This window comes from Archocentrus centrarchus, unplaced genomic scaffold (genome assembly GCF_007364275.1).
Source record: "Archocentrus centrarchus isolate MPI-CPG fArcCen1 unplaced genomic scaffold, fArcCen1 scaffold_80_ctg1, whole genome shotgun sequence".
NCBI lineage: Eukaryota > Metazoa > Chordata > Actinopteri > Cichliformes > Cichlidae > Archocentrus > Archocentrus centrarchus.
The window spans coordinates 132,092-153,007 of record NW_022060291.1 but is presented as its reverse complement, the minus strand read 5'-3'; the positions used below and the strand labels follow the sequence as shown (position 1 = coordinate 153,007).

The window sequence follows — 20,916 nt, the reverse complement described above, 5'->3', positions numbered from 1 at the left end:
ATACACTGACTGCATTATTTAAAGCGTTGGACAGTTTTATCTGAACACTGACCATCTGCAGATTCTCTGTCATGTACTGGTACACCGGTACATAAGAATCATACAAAGCTACTTTAAAAATGTGGAGCCTGAGCTGAGGATCAGGTTCACTTTGAAATGAACTCGATCAGACGGGTGACAGTTTGCTGTTCACAGTAAACAGTATTGACTAAAAAATAAAATACTGTAATAACATAAATAAGATCCAGCATGAAATCTGCATAACAAGAATAAAAACCTGATAGACTGAATGAACGACAGTAGAGCAGAGTGATACTCTACCGGAGTATTTACTCCTCAGTGGAAGACGGCAGTTACTGAATATGAAGCAGCTCTCATGTAACAGAATCTGGAGGGTAAATATCGCATCTACTCACAAAACCATGTTTTCAGAAATGCATCTTAGTTTCAGCCTGATTCAGCTCGATACAGTTTCATTTATAAAGCACCAAATGACAGTCGCCATCAGGTGCTTCATATTAGAAGATAAAGACCTCGCAATAATACAGAGAGCTGAAGTGCATCAGAAGATAATTTAAGTTAGGAAACGTCATTTTGGATTACCTTTGCCATCTCTGATGTTTTCCCTTTTAGGATGATTGCATTTTAATGCTTTTTTCTCACTCATTATTTATGTCTCTGACTCACAGATTCAGAAAAAATAACAAACTCGAAGAAACAAAAGAAGTAGAAACAAGAATGGAGACTTTAATAAGAGGTCTGTGTCTGCAGAGATTTTATTGAAATGATTTTTGTTTCTGAGCTCAGCTTTGCTGCTTTGGATTTATCCACACAGATTCACAGCCTATAAAAACCAACCAACCAAACAGCCAACTAACTAACTAACCAAGCAACCAACCAATCAACCAACCAACCAACCAACCAACCAACCAACTAACCAAGCAACAACCAAATAACCAGCTAAATAACTAACTAACTAACCAAGTAACCAGCCAATCAACCAACCAACCAACCAACCAACAAAAAACTAAGTAACTTTATAACAAATGGCTGACACAGTGTGAAAGTGTAGCAGAGGCGCGTGGGGATGTGGTAAATATGTACAGGAGGGTGTTCACACAGTGACAGCACATTGATAGACTATCTCTCTACAAGACTGCACAGTAATAACTGAGCCAACAACACACCATCACAACAACCCCCCCCCCCCCCCCCCCCCCCGCCCCCCCAACAAGGCTCATTTTACTGTATTGATTTTTATCATCTACACGGTGTCTTTTAATGCTCCTGTAAACACAACAAATCTACATTTCTCTAAACGTGTATCTTCCTGTTTGTCCGTGTTTGTTTCTGTTGTGTTGCTCCACCCCAGCAGATCTAATAATGGGGAAGGAGAGTCTGCCTAGCTGGGCCCAGCAGGACTCTGACGAGGGTCTGGTCCATGTGAACGTCGGAGGTCTGAAGAGGAGCCTCTGTTCCAGCACGCTGAGGAAATTCCCAGACACCAGATTAGGAAAGCTGCTGGCATGTGACTCAGAGGAGGCTATACTGCAGGTGGGCTGATGGGTTTGGGTGTGAGTGGCAGGTGATTGAGAGGAGATGTGACGATGATGTCATTTTTGCATGCGTGTCACTAGATTTGGAATCCTAAAATTATAATCTCACCTTGAATCACCATAAAAAGCCGTCTGCTTCTTTTCTTCTTCACTCTCCTTTGTTATGTCCACCCTTCCTGCTGCAGGTGTGTGATGACTACGACGTGCAGCAGAAGGAGTTTTACTTTGATAGGAATCCCGGCCTGTTTCCTTATGTCCTCCACTTCTACCAGACCGGCAAACTTCACATCATGGAGGAGCTGTGCGTGTTCTCCTTCAGGTCTGGCTGATCTATCATCATCCTCAGCCTTCTCCTCCAAACCTGTACACCATTACACCTGTAGCTGTACCTGATTGTGGATCCGTGTGAATGTGACTCAAAGAAAGGCTTAAGTCAGTTTAGTTCAGCTGTTCTCTGACTGAAGGCGGTTTTTCTTAGCTGCTCTGTAATCAGACTCAGCAGCTGCTAATAGACTTGTGCTCGTTGTTCTTCTCCATAAAAAACTTTGAAAGCTAAAAATAGAAAAACAGAAAAATTAAAAGTTTACAGAATCATGTAAAAGCTCTAAAATTTAGACAGCTGATTGCTTAAAAAAGAAAACATCGTGTGGTTTTTTAGTTGTAACGTCTCCTATTTTATACCATTTCCATGAACTCACACACTCAAAAACTACAAACGGGACATCATTTACTGTGAGTCAGAGAGTTCATGGTGCAGACTGGGCCTGTGTCATTCACTGGACTTTGCTTTTCTTTAACTGTTATTAGTGATTATTACCTTTGGGAAAATGTCTGTGTAGAAACTTAAAGAAACCCAGTCTTCTTTTTTGGTACTGGACTTCTTTAAGTTTCTTCAATTCAATTTTATTTATATAGCACTAAATCACAGAAAACGGCTCAAGGTGCTTTGTATTGTGGGTAAAGACCCTACAATAATACAGAGAAAACCCACCAGTCCAAACGACCCCCTATGAGCAGCACTTGGTGACAGTGGGAAGGAAAAACTCCCTTTTAACAGGAAGAAACCTCCAGCAGAACCAGGCTCAGGGAGGGGGGGTCATCTGCTGAGGGGGGGCCCAAACACACACTGTGGCAGAGAGCCACCTCTCACCAGACTCAGACTAAACTTTCAGACCTAGGCGAGGCTAAACATCCTGTATTTTGTCTCCAGGTCAGTATTATGAATAGCACAGATTTAACATGAATTAGACTGTAAACCTTTTGCCTACTTCTAAATGTACTTTGTCCAGTCTGCAGCATAATTACAGGAGTCACGGCTCCATTTAGCACACTAATAACATTCAAAGCAGGTGAGAGAACAAACCAATGAAACCATTTTAGTTTGATGGGAATTTGTTTCACATTCTTCATCCTCCACTTTTCTTTTAATTATGTATAAATGACCTTGTTTGGGCTTCTGTTCCCTGCACAGCCAGGAGATCGAGTACTGGGGCATCAATGAGTTCTTCCTGGATAGTTGCTGTAGTTACCGTTATCACGACCGCAAGCTGGAGAGCAGCCGACATCGCAGCTGGGACGACGAGAGCGAGGCCAGCAGTATAGACACATCTGTGGACGAGATATCGGACTTAAACAAGTAAAGGACACGGGCAGCTGTCCTTTCTTTCTCTTTTAATAAACATTACCTCACTGCCTTCTTCTGTCCTCACAGAGACATGCAGCACTTCCAGGAAGTGCGTTACGGGAACATCAGGAAGTGTTTGTGGTTGACGCTGGAGAACCCTGGATACTCCATCCCCAGCAAGCTCTTCAGTCTGCTCTCCATCGGAGTGGTGCTCACATCCATCGCCACCATGTGCATCAACAGCATCCCGGAGTATCAGGTGGGTGCGGGAGCTCAGAAGACCAAACAAAACTGCTCCGATTCAGGCAATTAAAGTGCTTTCATCCACTGTTTCATTAAAAAATTGTTCTGAGAAAATACACAAACTAATTTAGTGAGACTTACACTCTCTTAATATTACCTCAGATGTCTAAATTAAATTTGCTTTGAGAAAGAAGAAGAAACATGCTTGAAATAAGCTTCCTGAGAAGTAAATTATTGATAACTGGATGAGAGCAGAGTGCTGCTGAACCTTTATTTCTACTGCTGATCCGGGTCCAGCTCAGGGGGCTGCAGTCAGTGCCGGGAAGCCCTGACCCCCCCTCTTCTTGGCCTACTCCTCCAGCTTTCTGAGGATGTACACAGGGATATATAATAATAATAATAATAATAATCTGTGAGATGTCCTGGTGGCATCACAGTGAGATTCATGTTGATGTGGAGGAGCAGCAGCTCCGCTCTGAGCTCCTCACCTACCTGTGAGGCTGCGTCCAGACGCCTTCAGAAAAGCTCATTTTTGTATCAAAGCTCTGATTCTTTCAGTCGGCGCCACAGGTGAGGGCAGGAAGCCAAATCAGGCGTAGATGAGCAGCCTGCACTCAGCTCTCTCTGTGCTTTGCATGATACATTTTTCCTCATTATGGCCCAAAACACACGAGCACTGATTCATACTAAGATACATGAGAAAAGAACAAATCAAAGCGCAGTAATGCAGTCAGAGTCAGAAACACTGAGCTCAGCACAGCAGCCCTCTGAGCACATTCATTTCATTTTTCCTCATATATCTGCTTTGACTGTTTTTGATTAGCATTTATTAATTATATGCGTCCTCTTATACTTCAATTTAGTCTTTTTTTTTGTTGTTTTTTTGGCCCTTTTTTTGGTTTTCTGTTTCAGTTCAGCATTCTGCTTCTGATGTCTGTTACAGTATTTCTGTCTTTAAAAATGTGCTCCATAATCAACATTTATAATGATTTCAAAACAGAAATATCCAAAGCTCTTTGATTAGGTTTAAAAATTAAGAATGTTTTAAAACTTGTTTCCTTCTTTTTCCTCCCAGACTTTTGATTCGGAGGGAAAACTGATGGAAGACGCGGCCATGCAGGCCCTGGAGGTCTTCTGCTCCTGCTGGTTCACCTTCGAGGTGATAACAGCTGAGCAGGCTCCGACCTGCTCCAGCTTACAGGCCGTGAATAAGAGCAAATACATTTCCCACCCATGTCAATAAGTCAACAAAGGAATGCACGTATATTTGTTAGGAAAAGCATGTTTGAAAATAATCAGCTGTATTTACATACAGCAGCAGTGGGGGATAAAGTGGGGGTGTTCTGTGTTCCTCACTCAGACGTGCAGCATGAGATTCAGATGTTTAGCACTCTTTGTACACTTTGGCTGTTTTTATCTGAGGTGGAGAGTTCAGGCCTCCAAATTAAGAACAGTTTTGCAGAAGGTGATCAGACGCCTGCTGTATTTGTTTAATATTTTCAGTAATGGTGGGAGGACATCCCCATCGGTGACGGGTCTCGTTATCGCGTGCTGGAGATATTTTTCAAAGGGAACAACTGAACACAGATGAAAAAAATGTGCTTGCAGGGGTGAAGGAAAAGTAACTGAGACTGAGGGAACGAACACACCAGAGGGAGACAGGAAACAACAAAGCACACGGGGAACCTTCAAAATAAAACAGGAAGTGCCAAGAATAAACTCAGAGACAGAGAGAAACACTGAGGATCTGTGACACACACAGATCATCACAAACAGCATGACACAGCATGGCAAGCTGTCGCACACCCGATTCAGTTTGTTTGACACATGTGCATCAAATGAATGTTGTAGCTCTGAGGTAATCCAAATAGACTGAATATGAAAGGCTGTGCAAATTCAAAAATGCAGTTAAAGCAGCCAAACTGAGTGTTTGTGATCTCTTTGAGGTCGTCACCCGGCTGCTGCTCGCACCAAACAGGAAGAAGTTCTTTCATCACCCTCTGAACATTATTGACATGGTGTCTGTGGTTCCCATCTACATCACGCTGGTCTTTGACACCATGGTGGGCTCAGAGTCTGAACTGGGAAACCTGGGACGACTCATACAGGTCTGTACTGGAGATAGGAGTCATATTTTTCATCATCTCTGACAGAAACACTGTGATAGTTTGTATTTATCTTGGCAGTGTTTGACATGCAGTATTAATCTCATCAGTCCCACCAAGAAGAGCACACGATTAATATTACACGCACCGTCTGTGGAGGTTCTGCTAGCCTAAAACTGTAATGCTGAGACATTAATAATAACTGGAGACCATCTTGTAGCGAGATCACACCAGCAACAACAATTTGTTCCTGCACCACATTCATTTTCTATGACACACACTGAAGAGAACTCATAAAAGAAGTCAAAAATATATACTGGAAGTTAAAAAGCTGCATGTTTGCTCACAGCTCATTCTCACTTCCAGTAAACTGAGGCTTTGTGTGCACCCCTCTGTAACGCTGTCCTGCTGGCTGCCCCTGAACATCATTTTTTCATGCTTAGTCGGAACTGCTTAGTGTCACATTTTTAAGATACTCCTGTGGGGGGGTGAACCTGGAGTATGATTGGAGCTCTATTAGACTGATGTATTTCCAGCCTCCCTGAACCAGCAGCATTACCATTAAGATCCATGTAACTCCAGCTATTTTTCAACCTCTTCTTCTTCCACAAACGTGCTCCTTATAAAAATATCAGTTGAGGTTCATTTTAAATTGACACTTTGGCACAGGGGTCAGGTTTCACCAGTCAGTGTGTTAAGATGTTTTCAGGTGTGTTTTTCCCATTTAATATATTTGTTTTTCAGTCCCATCCATACTTCCTGTAGAGGCTTTGCCTTTTGTAGGTCAACAGTGCACACAGGAGTGTGTTCTTAATGAACTAACAAACTGGTTTTGCACTTGTGGAACAAAGTGGTTACATTCTGTTGATAGCTTTGGTTAAATTTGGGCATTTAAAACCCTATTTAAAAAAAAAACAAAACACATTTATTATTAATGGATAACATTTATCTATCCCAGCTGTCATAGGGCAAGAGGCAGGGTACACCTGTACAGGTTGCCAGCCTGTTGCAGGGCTAACACAGAGAGACAGACAACCGTTTACATCTACGGGCAGTTTAGCATGTCTTTGGACTGTGGGAGGAAACCAGAGTACCCAGAGGAACCCTTCTAGCTGCGAGGCAACAGTGCTAACCACCACACCACCTGCTGCCTGTAAATTGCAGCATTAAAGTCCAAATATGTTTAAGAGATCTGCTTTGAGAGGTAAAGTTGTTCAGATTGTTTAACATGTGGCTGAAAAGGGGGCGGGGGGGTTGCTGGTGCCTGGGTGCATTTTCAGCTCCATGTTTTTATACTTGGACTGTACTAAAAGTAATTATGCATGATTCACAGGACATAATAATTCTTATTTGTCTTAGTTTGACCTTAAAAACAAGCTGTTTTAGGGCCTTTAAGACTACTCTATCTTTGACTCGGCTTTCTTTTGATTGGCTTTTTCCTCACAAACAGAAGGTTTGAACACAGGGTGGGCGTGGCTTCTTTAGAAATGCTCCCTCTCTTCTTTGACATCATACAGACTCAAGAGTAGAGAACGCTGTCAGAAAGCTGGCTCTCAGTGATCGCTCTATGGTCATGTTTAACATGTGCATCCATCATTGACTGTGACTCACACCCCCCCGTATGTTCCCAGGTGTTCAGGTTAATGAGGATCTTCAGAGTTTTAAAGTTGGCCCGACACTCGACGGGCCTGCGGTCGCTGGGAGCGACACTCCGGGTGAGTCTCGCACAGACAGCGACATTAACCAGCCGTACAAACAACCTGATTGATTTTTACTCTGTAGTTTAGTGACATTTTGGTCCTTTCTGGAGATGATCAGAGAAAGGTTGATGGATCATGAGCAGATCTCAGCTGATGGTCACACAATGATTTCCAGGGTTCAGGGTCACACAAAGGAAGACAAAAAGAAAAGTTTGCATATGAGTTGCAGTTCAACCCAAGATCTCTCCAGATATAACAAACTGAAAACACGTCATAAGTGGAAACATTTTCTTTCCAAGTGAAAACACTGATTTCAGTTCAATATGGTTGAAAACACAGTTCATGGTTGTGTTTCGGAGAATCAATGTGATATGAAAACAGCAGGAAACAGCTGAGTTATTGTTTCCAGGCAGCACATTTTTAACAGTCATCACGTTCTCATTGGTCCTGCAGATTGATGATCCTCCTGTGATCATCTTTCAGGTCTCCTCCAGGATGAACAGGTTTTCTGTTTGTCCTTTGGAAATGGTCACATATGTCTGAGGACCTGTTTGTAAAGTGAGGTTCCAAACATACTCCGCTGCTCCATGGTTTCCAACTAAAATCATGCTTGTGAGATGGAAGTTGGATCAGCGATGTCATCGTTATAACGAAAGCATTTACATTTTAGGTCATGTTCACACATGAATCTGCTGTCTGTGCGTTCGGCATTTCTAGGATAACAGATTCTCTCTGCAGGACTTAATGTTTGCTGAAGCCTTTATATTTAGTCAAGCAGCTATGTTGTATATGTTGTGTATATGTTGTATATCGTACCATATGAAGTGTATCAGTGACAGCAGCAGGGACAATAGATACACAAGCCCAATTCCAGAAACATTGGGATGTAAAACCAGGATCAGTGATTTTCTGCCATAAACCCAGATTTTACTCACAGAAAACTGCAAATGTTTAAAGTGAGACAATTTAGTGCTTAATGAAAAATATTAGCTCACTTTGAGTTTGATGGCATGTGTCAGAGAAGGAGCAACAGCACCCTCTGAAAGTAAGCGGTACTAAACAGAAGCAGCTGGAGGAACATTTCCCTGATTAGGTTAATTATTAAGATCATGACCGTCATCAAAAGAGCATCTTCGTCTACGTCCACACGTACACGGGAGCTGAACGTGGAGCCTCTCTCCTGTCAGGGTGCAGCTTCTCACAGACTCTCAGATCTTGTCTCACAAAGTCAGCGGTTTGCTCCGGCTCCTCTTTCTGAATGTCAGACTCTGCACTGTTGTTGTTTCCAGCATTTCTTCATGGTTGGAGGTATACTGCCACCTCTTACTTCACATTATTTTTTGCATTTTCATGTGGATGGAGATATTTTTCTTCATATTAGTCTTTTTAAAAATAGTCTCAGAGAGGCAGAGTTTCTCTGAGGCAGAGACAGGCATCTACAAATCTACAAATTGTGGAACATTTTCAGAATAATGATCCTCAGGGTAAAACTGTGACATATTAAATATCTCAGCAACTACAGTATATAATATCATCAAAATATTCTGAGAATCTCGAGAAATTTATTTTCTCGGGACGAGGCTGAATGTCAGTACTAGGTGTGTGATCTTCAGGCAGCACTGCAGCACAAACAGGGCTGGTCCTGTCCTGGAGATCACTGCACGGGCTCAGGAACACCTCCAGGAATCCCTGAGCACAGCTCAGCCTGCCGTCCACAAGGTTAAAGCTCCATCATGCAAAGAAGAAGTCACATGTGACCATGATCCAGAAACACTGCAGACCTCTCTGAGCCAAAGCTCACTGAAAAACAGACTGAGGCAGAGAGGAAACTGTTCTGAGCTCTGAGGATGCTGCATCCATCCGGACTAAAGAGCAGAGGGGACCATCTGGCTTGGTGCATGGGGGTCCATCAGTGGAGCTGACACATCTGGAAAGGCTCCATCGTTGGAGTATGAGCCCACATCCTGAACTGGCTGCATTTGGAGCATCACGAAATGAAATTGTGACCAAACACCCAGAACTGCAGACCAGAATGGGACAACATTGCTGCCCTGGTTTGGGGTTCCTCTGTGGCCTTTCTGTTTTTCCTCTGCTGGTGGCTATGGATGGGTTTTACTCCGGCTGTGGTGGAGCTTCCCCCCTTCCCTCTACTTGCCTGTCACACCTGACGACCTTTTAAAGGACCAGCTCGAGTCACAGCTCTCCTCCATCATCACTCAGCATGTCTAAACTTGCCTGGAACTGAAGACTTTTCCAGGATTTCCAAGTTGGTCTGTGTCCGCTGAAAGGGAGCTAAGGAACCTGGCCTGTCAATCAGGCCTGCCTGTCCACCCTCCGCTGCTCCCGCCTCTCCAGGAACTCAGTGTGGTCGGTCAATGCCCCTCCTCCTGCAGTCGTCCTGGAGAACACCAAGTAAGAAGCTGGTGTGATTAAGACGGCTGTGCTGTGGCTCAGACCGAGTCCTCTCTCCTCTGCGGCAGACCGGCAGGTTGTTGGGTCGTCCAAGACTTTGGAGCCAACTTCAGCTGATGCCAGCTCCTCTGGCAAAGTCAAGCAGCTGGTTCAGACATTTATGGGCCGTAGAGGGATGAAGAGCGGATGTGTCACTGTGGTCCTGTCCCAACATTTTCAATTTAACATGAGCTAATATTGTTCTTAAAATGATATATTTTCAGTAAAATATGGGTTTATGATTTCTGCAGATCACTGCATTCTGTTTTATTTTACACACAGTCCAAAACTTTTTTGGTTGTAGATGAAGAATCAGTTTCCACGATCTTCGCCCGTGCTGCTGCTCCTCCTGGTTTTCATTACATGTGCAGCACTGCAGCAGGCTGTGTTTCAGTCTCTTGTTCAGAGGATTATTAAAGCCTTTATTAAAGTGCAGGACCGCTTTAATAAAGGCTCCTGATCCGTGACCGGCATTTGGAGTGAAGCACTGAGAGCGTATTTGGTCTCTTTCCTGCATATCAAGTAATGAAGAAACTTAAACTCAAAATATTAGTTTAACATTTATTTTGATTTTGAAAAACAAAACATTTCCAGAGTAAGCTGTAATCTAATGATACAGCCTTAAAAAGAAAAGCCTCGTCCTCTTTTTCTGCAGAAATGATCCGTTTCTCAAACTGCAGATTTTTTTTATCTACAGTCTTTTTGTTTGTGTGCAAATGTTTTTTCTGCTTATTACATTTATTTATTACAGGGTCCACGAGGAGCACGCTGATTCATTCTCTAACCTTCTTTTTCAAACTTGTTCAAAACTGACATCAAAGTCTGAGAGAACGACTCTTTTTTCTTTACTTTAAGGGTTAATGAAGAATTAAAATACATTTATGCTGAAATTAAAAAGCCTAAAGCTGCCATGAACAGGGGGGCCTGTGCTAAAACTGCCACAGTGCAGCTCACAGCCTTCGGTCTGATCAGGACGTGGTTCACCTCACAGGTGATGCTGGAAATTCTCTGAAAGCATCTTTATTGATGGGACACATCAGCTCACAAATACACATCAGAGTGAAATAAGAACATGTGGGGGATCTTGGTAATGATGAGAAACTCTCACTGAGTTCGTGGATCCAGAGATCATTCTGGTGGCACAGACCGCAGACACAGACGTGTAAAAGCATTTATAATTTCCTACCAAAGTCTGATTTCTGTGAGGTTCTGTCCCAACAGAAAAACGCTGCATTTACAGCGTGAGCGCACACAGACGCAGGCCTTTGGCTCTAATTCTGTCACAGATCATATATTTGAGCTCATATAGCTGAGCTGAAAGATCACAGATCCTGTGTCTGACTGTAACGGCCGTCCTCCGTGTTTCACCTGCAGCACAGTTACCGTGAGGTGGGCATCCTGCTGCTCTACCTGGCTGTAGGTGTGTCTGTCTTCTCCGGTATCGCTTACACTGCTGAATATGAAGAGGTAAGGTTTGATTGACATGTGACTCTTTCACACCTGTGCAATTATTCCAGTTTCAGTTTGTGCTCAAATTAACGTTTGTTGTTTTAAATGTTTCCAACATGAACTTTAACCTTTAAAACTACAGACTCTCCTCTCAGTCTCCTCTGGGTTTAGTTCTGCCAAATATTAAAATTTTAACAGATCAGCTGCTCTCTGCTCCTCCAGTCTCTGAAATAAACAACCTGATTTTCAGCCGTTAATGAAAAGCTTTTGGCTCACAGAGTGTTTTATTGTTCATGCTGATAAATCCTTCGCAGAACAATGAAATTATCTTTGATTTGGTTTGTGGAAAATAAAAATATCACTGATCAGTCAAAGAGCCACGGCAGATATTTTATCTGGGATGTTTAAAGGCTGCTGCTGTAATTCCTAATTATTAAATCAGACAGAGAGACTGTGTCACTACAGTCAGGCAACATTAGATATTTAGGTATAAATTTTTCTGCCACACTGTCAGACTTGGTACGATTGAATCATTTTATTCCTCTACTAAAAACAATAAAGGATGATCTCCCATTTTGGAACTCTCTACCATATCTATCATGGGGAGAGTTGCCACAGTAAAAATGATGATTCTGCCTAAAATCAATTATCTGTTTTCACTGATCCCAAATAAACCTTCTGTTGCCTGGTTTAAGTCATTAGACTCAAACATTTCAAAATTTTTATGGAAAAATAAGACCTCAAGAATAAGTTTGAAGACTTTACAAAAGCTAAAATGCAGTGGTGGTCTAGAACTCCCAAATTTTAATAACTATTTCTTAGCCAATAGATTTGCAGTATGTTTCAAGCTGGATCAAATCAGGCCCTTTAGACAGGTGGATGGATCTAGAGCAAACACTCAGTGGAGAAGTGAAAATCTCTGACCTACCTTTCATTAGCTTCAGTATTAAACATCATAACTGCTTTAAAAGTCTTAACATAAACACCTCTCTGACAGCCTGGTGGGAATTCTTAAAGATAACAAAGTCTTGACTTATCTGATGTAAACTGACACCCATTTGGAACAAACCAGATATGTCAGAAAAACAAAGTACTGAATTTTTCAGCATGGCAGGAGAAAGGAATAAAGAATTTAGAACACGTTACTCAAGATGGGACCTTTATTTCATTTGAAGAACTTGTTTCAAAATATCGAATTAGCAATAGCAAATTTCTTGAATATCAGCAATTGAGGTCCATCATACAGGCACGGTTTAATTTAAATAATCTAAAATTAGGAATCTCTGTGTGGGTAACAGAATTTCTAAATCTTTATACTCCTAAATTATTATCAAAAATGTATAAATTAATGTTAAAAATGAATGAGTTGTGGTGGCCACATATATGCACATTTCACACCAGAATGCCCCAAGCTCTTATTGCGAAGAGAGAGACCGGAATAGATCTGGAAAAGGCGGGAGAGAGAGGCCTGAGATAAAAGGGCTTGACTTCTCCTTTTGCAGGAGTTATATTTGGAGTTCTAGTTTGTTGTGAGTTTACCGAATAAAGCTGAGACTACATACCTGCTCGTGTCTCCTTCCACCGACTCCTACATTGGTGACCCCGACTAAAGAACATGTCTGCTGACGACAGCTCAACGGCCGCGGCCGCTGTTTCCTCACCAGCCGCCGCCGTTTCCTCACCAGCCGCCGCCGTTTCTCCCGCTATTTTTGCGGCCACGGTCAAGCTCCCGGAGTTCTGGCAGCACGATCCAGAGCCTTGGTTCCAGCATGTGGAGGCCCAGTTTCACCTCCGCGGGATCACCTCAGACGACACCAAGTATTACCATGTCGTCGCGGCGCTGGACTCTGCTTCTACCCGCCGGCTGATGGGACTGCTCCGGGACCCGCCGCCTGCTAACAAGTATGGAGCGCTGAAGGAGAACCTGCTGCGGATTTATCAGCTTTCAGACGAAGAGCGTGCTGATCGCCTGTTGTCCCTGAATGGCTTGGGAGATGGTAAACCCTCCGAGCTGATGGAGCACATGCTGGCTCTGCTCGGCCCGGGCGACGCTTCGTTTCTCTTTACGCATCTGTTCCTGCGCCAGCTCCCCCCTCCCGTGCGCACCGCGCTAGCCAGCTCCGCTCTGATACGGGCCAAGGATTACCGCGGGCTAGCTGAAGAGGCGGACAAGATTTTGCTGGCATCCAGGCATTCCGGTGTGCATGCACTTTTACCGAGTGCGGCTCTACACGGGACGGAGACTAGAGAAGCTGGTGCTGTGGCCGCCGTCGCAGAGCGCCGGAGGAAGGAGAGCGTGCTCTGCTTCTATCATCGCCGGTTCGGAGTGAAGGCGAAGCGCTGCATTCCGCCGTGTACCTTCCAGCACCAGGGAAACGAGAGGGCCGGTGCTCACTAGCAGCTGTGTGCGCTGGCAGCTCGGACAAGCTGCTCTTCATTGAGGACACTGCTTCGGGACGCCGTCTGCTTGTGGACTCGGGTGCTCAGCGTAGCATCATGCCGGCTTCAGCTGCGGACGCCTTGGGACAATGTCACGGACCCCTGCTGGACGCGGCGAACGGTACCCCCATTCGCACATATGGAATGAGGTTGGTGACTGTGTGTTTCAAGGGACGTCAGTTTAACTGGGACTTTGTGATAGCGTCTGTGTCAGTACCTATACTCGGCGCTGATTTCTTGTGTGCTTTCAGGTTGTTGGTCGATGTAGCTAATAGGTGCTTGATAGATGCTGTGTCTTTTGATACCTACCCCTGTACACTTGGTAGTCCTGGCCCCCTGCCCCTCGCTAACATGCTTGCCACAGGTGCTGAGTACCAGCGTTTGCTTGCCGAGTTTCCCACCCTCACGGTTCCCACCTTCTCTGCAGCCGTAGCTAAACATGGTGTGGAGCATTACATTACCACTGTGGGTCCGCCGGTTTTTGCGCGTGCACGCCGTCTCGATGCCGCGAAGTTAGCGATAGCCAGGGAGGAGTTTGCAAACATGGAGCGCCTTGGTATTGTGCGCCGCTCAAACAGCCCGTGGGCGTCCCCGTTGCACATGGTCCCTAAAGCTGACGGTGGGTGGCGCCCTTGTGGGGATTTTAGGCGCCTTAATAATGCGACGACTAATGACAGGTACCCGGTTCCCCACATTCAAGATTTTTCGGTTCATCTTGCGGGGGCAACTATTTTTTCAAAGGTGGATTTGGTGAGGGGATACCATCAGGTTCCTGTCCATCCGCGTGATGTGCCCAAGACCGCGGTTATCACTCCTTTTGGCCTTTTCGAGTTTTTGCGAATGCCCTTCGGTCTGAAGGGCGCAGCACAGACGTTTCAGCGCCTCATGGACTCCGTTTTGCGTGGTATGCCATTTTTGTTCGTCTATCTGGATGACATACTGGTTGCCAGCCCTTCCGCCGCGGAGCATTCAGTGCACCTCCGCCAGTTGTTTGAGCGTCTCAGTGAGCACGGTTTGATTGTGAATCCAGCTAAATGCCAGTTCGGTCTGCCGGCCATAGAGTTTTTGGGACACCTCGTTTCGCCCCAAGGGGCGTTTCCCCTGCCCGCTAAGGTGGAGGCGGTTTCTGCTTTTCCGCGCCCTTCCTCAGTGAAGCCCCTGCAGGAGTTTTTGGGGATGGTGAACTTTTATAACCGTTTCATCCCCCGGGCTGCTCACCTCATGCACCCTCTGTACAATGCACTTAAGGGCAAGAAAGGCAACCAAGAGATAGAGTGGACACCTGAGCGGGTGCAGGCATTTGACAGTGCCAAAGCTGCTCTTGCCAACGCTGCCCTGCTGGCCCACCCGTCTCCCGAGGCGCCTGTTGCCCTTACTACCGATGCCTCCGATTTTGCAGTCGGGGCCGTGTGCGAACAATGGGTGGGTGGTGCTTGGCAGCCCCTCGCCTTTTTTAGCAGGAAGCTTCGGGATGCGGAGAGAAAGTACAGTACGTTTGACAGGGAGCTCCTTGCCCTTTTTCTCGCGACGCGTCATTTCCGGTTCCTGCTTGAGGGCCGTGACTTTACCGCTTTTGTAGACCACAAACCTCTCACATTTGCCATGGCAAAGGTTTCAGAACCATGGACTGCACGGCAGCAACGGCAGCTTTCTGCTATTTCAGAGTTTACCACTGACATTCAGAACGTCGCCGGCAAGTGTAATCGGGTGGCTGACTGTCTGTCCAGGGCGCAGGTTAGTTCTGTGCATTTGGGAGTGGACTACTCTGCCATGGCTGCCGACCAACTTACGGATACGGAGATTCAGGCTTTTAAGGTGGCCGAGTCCAGTTTGCGTTTGGAAGATGTCTCATTTCAGGATAGTGGCGTAACCCTACTTTGCGACGTCTCATTGGGCAGGCCTCGCCCCTTGGTTCCTGCTTGCTGGTGTCGGCGGGTTTTTGAGGCAGTTCATTCTCTTTCGCACCCAGGAGTTAAAGCCTCAGTTAAGTTGGTAGGGGCCAAGTTTGTGTGGCCCGGCCTCCGGAAAGAGGTCAGGGCGTGGGCTTCCTCATGTGTTGCTTGTCAGCGCGCCAAAGTGCAACGACACACCAAATCCCCTCTGGAGCACTTTCCCATCCCCCAGAGAAGGTTCGAACATGTCCATGTAGACCTGGTAGGTCCATTTCCCCCTTCCCGGGGTTTCACCCATCTCCTGACAATGGTGGACAGGACGACTCGGTGGCCTGAAGCAGTTCCTTTGGCGTCAACCACCTCAGCAGATGTTGCTTGTGCGTTCGTCTCCTCCTGGGTATCTCGGTTTGGCGTACCGCTTGACTTGACATCTGACAGGGGTCCTCAGTTCACGTCTGAGCTGTGGACTGCTGTGGCGGAGAACCTTGGCGTCAGACTCCATCGCACTACCGCGTACCACCCGCAGGCCAATGGCCTTTGCGAGAGGTTCCACCGTACCATGAAGGCTGCCTTACGGGCTGCGCTGGTGGACAGCAGCTGGGTTGACCGCCTTCCTTGGGTCCTGCTGGGCCTGCGTGCGACACCTAAGGAGGACCTGCAGTCTTCTTCAGCCGAGCTGGTCCTGGGCCAGCCTTTGAGGGTTCCAGGGGAATTCCTTCCTGGTGCATCTGCTTCGGGGGCCGACAAAAGGAGCGGGCCGGTTTTCCAGGGGAATGATAGGTTTTTGGCCCCAGTAGCGGCGAATCACTGCCTTCCACAGTCATATGTGCCAAAGGACCTGATGTCTGCCAAGTACATTTTTATCCGCCATGACGCGCACCGTTCTCCACTTCGACCTCCTTATGATGGTCCATTCCGTGTGCTAGAGGTGGGACCTAAGGATTTTTTGGTTGAGCTGGGAGGTCGTCAGGAGCGGGTTTCGGTGGATCGCCTTAAGCCTGCTCACATGTTTCCGGATGGTCCTATTGAGTTGGCCCAACCTCCACGCCGCGGTCGTCCTCCCGTTTCTATGCCTCACTCGGAGGACCTGCCCCCAGCTGCTGTTTTTTCCCCTGCGAGGGGGCAGTCTCGCCGTAGTCGGGGGTATGCCCCTCCCTCGTTTTCACCACCTGTGGTCGCCAAGCACAGCCGTAGCGGCCGCCTTGTTAAACCCCCTAGGAGATACTCTTGATGTGGTATTTTATTTTTGCTATGTTGAGTTGAAAATGGTTGCTGTTTTTATTATTGTATTGTTTGCCATTCTGTGTGTTCAGGGGGGGCCTGTGTGGTGGCCACATATATGCACATTTCACACCAGAATGCCCCAAGCTCTTATTGCGAAGAGAGAGACCGGAATAGATCTGGAAAAGGCGGGAGAGAGAGGCCTGGGATAAAAGGGCTTGACTCCTCCTTTTGCAGGAGTTATATTTGGAGTTCTAGTTTGTTGTGAGTTTACCTAATAAAGCTGAGACTACATACCTGCTCGTGTCTCCTTCCACCGACTCCTACAGAGTCAATTTCCCTCCCAACTGCAAAATGGGAGCGAGATCTTTCCATCAACCCAGATGGAAATTTCTGGACTCAGATATGTTTAAACACCTTCAGAATGACTAAAAGTCCAAATTTACAACTTATACAATACAAAACTCTCCATAGAATACACTATACAGGACACAGGATGTTCCAAATGGGCCTCAGAGACACAAATATATGCACCCACTGTTCAGGCAATCATACTGAAAACTATATGCATGCTATTTGGTCTTGTACACCTGTTCAGAGGTTCTGGCAGAGGATGTGTGAAGACTTATCCACATGGTTTAATTTCAGTATCCCAGCTTCACCAAAACTGTGCATTCTAGGTGATATAAGTGAATTAGACATGGAAGCAAATAAATGTCACACAGTTCTTACTGCCTTATGCATCGCTAAGAAAACTATCCTCATGAATTGGAATTCCAAAAATGATTTGTGTATTATACACTATAAGAATTTACTTTTAGACCACATTAGTTTGGAAAGAATGTCTGCCACCTCTAAAAACCAACTGGACAAATTTGAATCACTCTGGTCCCCGCTGATCAGCTCCATCACTTAGTGAGGATGATTGGCTGCGGTCTCATCTCGCAGTATGCCGGCTGGTGACTGGGGGTGGGCCGGGGATTCGGGTATCTGATGGCTCCTGGACTAGAGACGATGGCTGCCGTTTTGTGGTTTCTGTGTGCGGGCCCTGGTTGTTGGCGGTGGGGGCTTGGATGGATGCTCTTATGGTCTTGGGGTGTGGGGCTGGGGTGCCTGTGGTGGTGGGTGCTGGCCCTGGGCAGGGTGGCCAGCCTCCTCTGCGAGGGTCGGGGTGCGGGGTCTGGGGGTCTGGGGCCCTGGCGCCTGGGGTCGCCCGTTTCCTGGTTGGGTCCCTCCCTGCACTGCGGGGTCCGCGCTCCCTCGGGCGTGCAGCCGTGGAGGGTGGGTTGGCCCGCTTTGGGATGTCTGGCCGGCATTCTGGGATTCTAGGGTGCCTGCGTCTAATGGGGGGGTAGGGCGCTCAGTTGTGGTGGCACCGGTTACTGCGGGGCACAGGTTAGCCCCGGACTCAGGACCACTGTGTTTATGTGTGTGGGTGTTGTGTTTGCAGTGTGGGTGGTAGGTGCTGGCCTTGAGCACGGTGGTGCCCTCGGGGTGTGGCCACTTCAGACCCCGTGCCCACCTTCCCCGTCCTGCGGTTGGGTGTAGGGAACTGTGGTGTTTAATGAGCCAGCAGTAAGCTGGCTCTCTTCCTCCAGGGGTAGACTTCTACCTCCCGGTCATATGTATCCTGACCCTTCTCCTCCTCCCACTAAAACAACACATCACACACACGTAGGGTATGGGGGGGGGGGGGGGGGGGGGGGCTTGTGCCGCAGTGGGTGGGGCCACTCCATTGGCTCTGCTCGCTGTGTTGCATACTGCCCCCCCCCCCCCCCCTTTTTTTCTTTTGTTCTTTTGTTCGCCCCAATCACAATGAGTGGGAGGAGGGGGTGGGCAGGTCTTCCCACCCCCCGGTTTCATGCACCCTGCCTGGGATGGGGACCGGCCAGTGGTTCGGGGCTGAGTTGGCTGCTTCCCCAGGATGCCGCTGGCTCTGTGCTTGTACCAGCTCGCCCACATAAGGTCCGTTTGTGAGTGCATGAGTGTGTGACTGATGTGTATGTATGAGTACAAGAACTGTGTGTGTGTGTGTGTGTGTGTGTGTGTGTGTGTGTGTGTGTGTGTGTGTGGACAGCTGGTCCTGGGTCTGCGGCTTGCTGAGCCTTGGCCTCTGTGGGACACGGTTGCGGAGGGTGGGAGTTACGGCTCCCCCGCTGCCCCCGGCTGGTCCTCACTGCCGCCCCTGGGATGTGGGCGCCTGTGGGTCCTGGGGTGCATGGCTGGATGTCTTGGGGTGGCTCTTGGCCCGCTTCCTTAGGTCCGCTTCCTTAGCGTTCGGGTGGGGGGGCTCTGCTGGATGTTGGGCGGTTCTCGGGTGCCTGGGGCCTCGGGGCCGTATTCTAGGCTCGTGCTGGGGGGGTGGCCTGCCGGGGGGGTGGGCTGCTCATTGCCTCTGGCTCTCTGGGCTCTTTCCCATTGACTGTGGCGGCTCCGTCTGGGTCTCCCTCCTTCCTCCTCTGGGGTCTGTACGTGGATGCCATCGGGATGTGTAGCTTTGGTTTTTCTGAGTTCCTAGAGGGCCGTGGATGGCCCGGGTCCTCTGGGTCTTTCCCTGCTTGCCTCTGGATTCCGGGAAAGGGGGGGGGTGCGGCTTCTTGCCCTCAATCGTGAGTATGTTCAATGAGAGAGGCACATACACATTGCTACAAACTACAGCATGACTGTGTGTGTGTGCGCGCGCGCGCGCGTGTATCTACCCCTCTTAATATATAATGTATGTGTCTGTATGTATATATATATGTGCATATATGTATGTGTATATATATATTTTTGGTTCTGTCCTTTTTTCTTTTTTTTTAATTTACCTATCCTTTTCCCATTCTCTGTCTATCTTTCTCTTCTTTCCCCTCCCTACCTGCCTGTCAGACCTGGCCTGAATAAATAAAATAAAAAAATAAAAAAATACAAACATTAACAAGAATTGCCTTTAGGAAAAAAATAGAGCTCTTCTTGTAAAAGCAAATATGTTTGGTACAACAGTGCATTCAGATCATCATTCTTGATTGCAAAAATTGCCAGACATGACAGGCTTAAAAAAAAAAAAAAGAGACAGAGACAGAGAGTCAGTGTGGTCACAGGTGTGCAGCTGCGGCTTTATTGGGATATTTATATAAATCACATCCTTATACTTTTAAAGCATCCCTCTGTGTCTGTTTCCAGGACGTGGGCCTGGACACCATCCCGGCCTGCTGGTGGTGGGGGACGGTGAGCATGACCACGGTGGGTTACGGGGACGTGGTACCCGTCACGGTAGTCGGGAAGCTGGCGGCAAGCGGTTGCATCCTGGGCGGTACCCTGGTGGTGGCGCTGCCCATCACCATCATCTTCAACAAGTTCTCCCACTTCTACCGCCGGCAGAAAGCTCTGGAGGCGTCGGTGAGAAACAACAACCGCAAGAAGATGAGGATGAGGATGAGCTGTGAGAATGTGCCAGAGGAGGATGAAGAGGATGAGGGATCAAACGGGGACAGCTGCTGTCTGGACGATGATGATATTGATGATATTGAAGAAGATGATATCGATTATGAGGATGAAGGTGGTGTAATAAACTATAGTTATGTGGAGCATCCATCCTACACGACGATAACGAGGAAGAAGGAGCTGCATCAGCTGTGACGAAGAGCTGCTGAACGCTCATGCATGATGTGTTCTTATCAGTGAGGAAGGCCCAAATGGAAGCAGAGGTTTTATTCATATTCAAATCTTCCATCTGAAACAGGCCACATGAAATGTAGCGATCTGTGGGCTTCATGTTTGACCTTCTCTGAAATCTCTTTGACCATCATGAGGAAGAAGAAGCTGGAATCTGATTAGATTTTGGAAAAATGCTGCTAAACAAATCGGGGGGGGGGGGGGGGTGTCATGCTGTAAATGGTCATTATCTGGGAGAAAGTCGGGGTGGGGGACTGTTGCTAACAGAGCTGTGATGGGTTTGCTGTCATTTGTGCATGTGGGCAGTTTTCAGGTTTGTTCAAAGATAATAAAACATAAGATGAAGTTAAACATAAATTTGATGGACTGAAGAGAAACAGCATGTGTGAAATTAAGTGAATAAAAATATGGAGGACTGTTAGTAGTAATTTTGTTCATGAAGTAAAACATTTAGAGGAAACTTTCAGCTAAAAGTGCAGCGACTGTAAGGCTGTGCTACAGACTGTATATAAAAGACAGAAGGAGGCTCTGCTTCCTGGAAGCATCAGTGGAAACATTTTGATTGGTTTCAGCTCAGGTAAA

The 20,916-nt window shown here is 46.8% G+C and overlaps 1 protein-coding gene across 1 annotated transcript; it reads left to right on the top strand.

Annotated features, from left to right (window-relative positions):
- The first annotated feature begins 732 nt into the window (after positions 1-732).
- On the top strand, positions 733-20,507 carry LOC115777845 (potassium voltage-gated channel subfamily S member 2). Its single transcript, XM_030725848.1, has 10 exons — positions 733-757; positions 1,376-1,554; positions 1,742-1,875; positions 3,028-3,192; positions 3,268-3,439; positions 4,499-4,582; positions 5,370-5,531; positions 7,160-7,243; positions 11,054-11,146; positions 19,843-20,507. Exons 1-10 carry the CDS (start codon positions 739-741, stop codon positions 20,296-20,298), a joined length of 1,548 nt encoding a protein of 515 aa, XP_030581708.1. The 5' UTR covers positions 733-738; the 3' UTR covers positions 20,299-20,507.
- Positions 20,508-20,916: the final 409 nt, after the last annotated feature.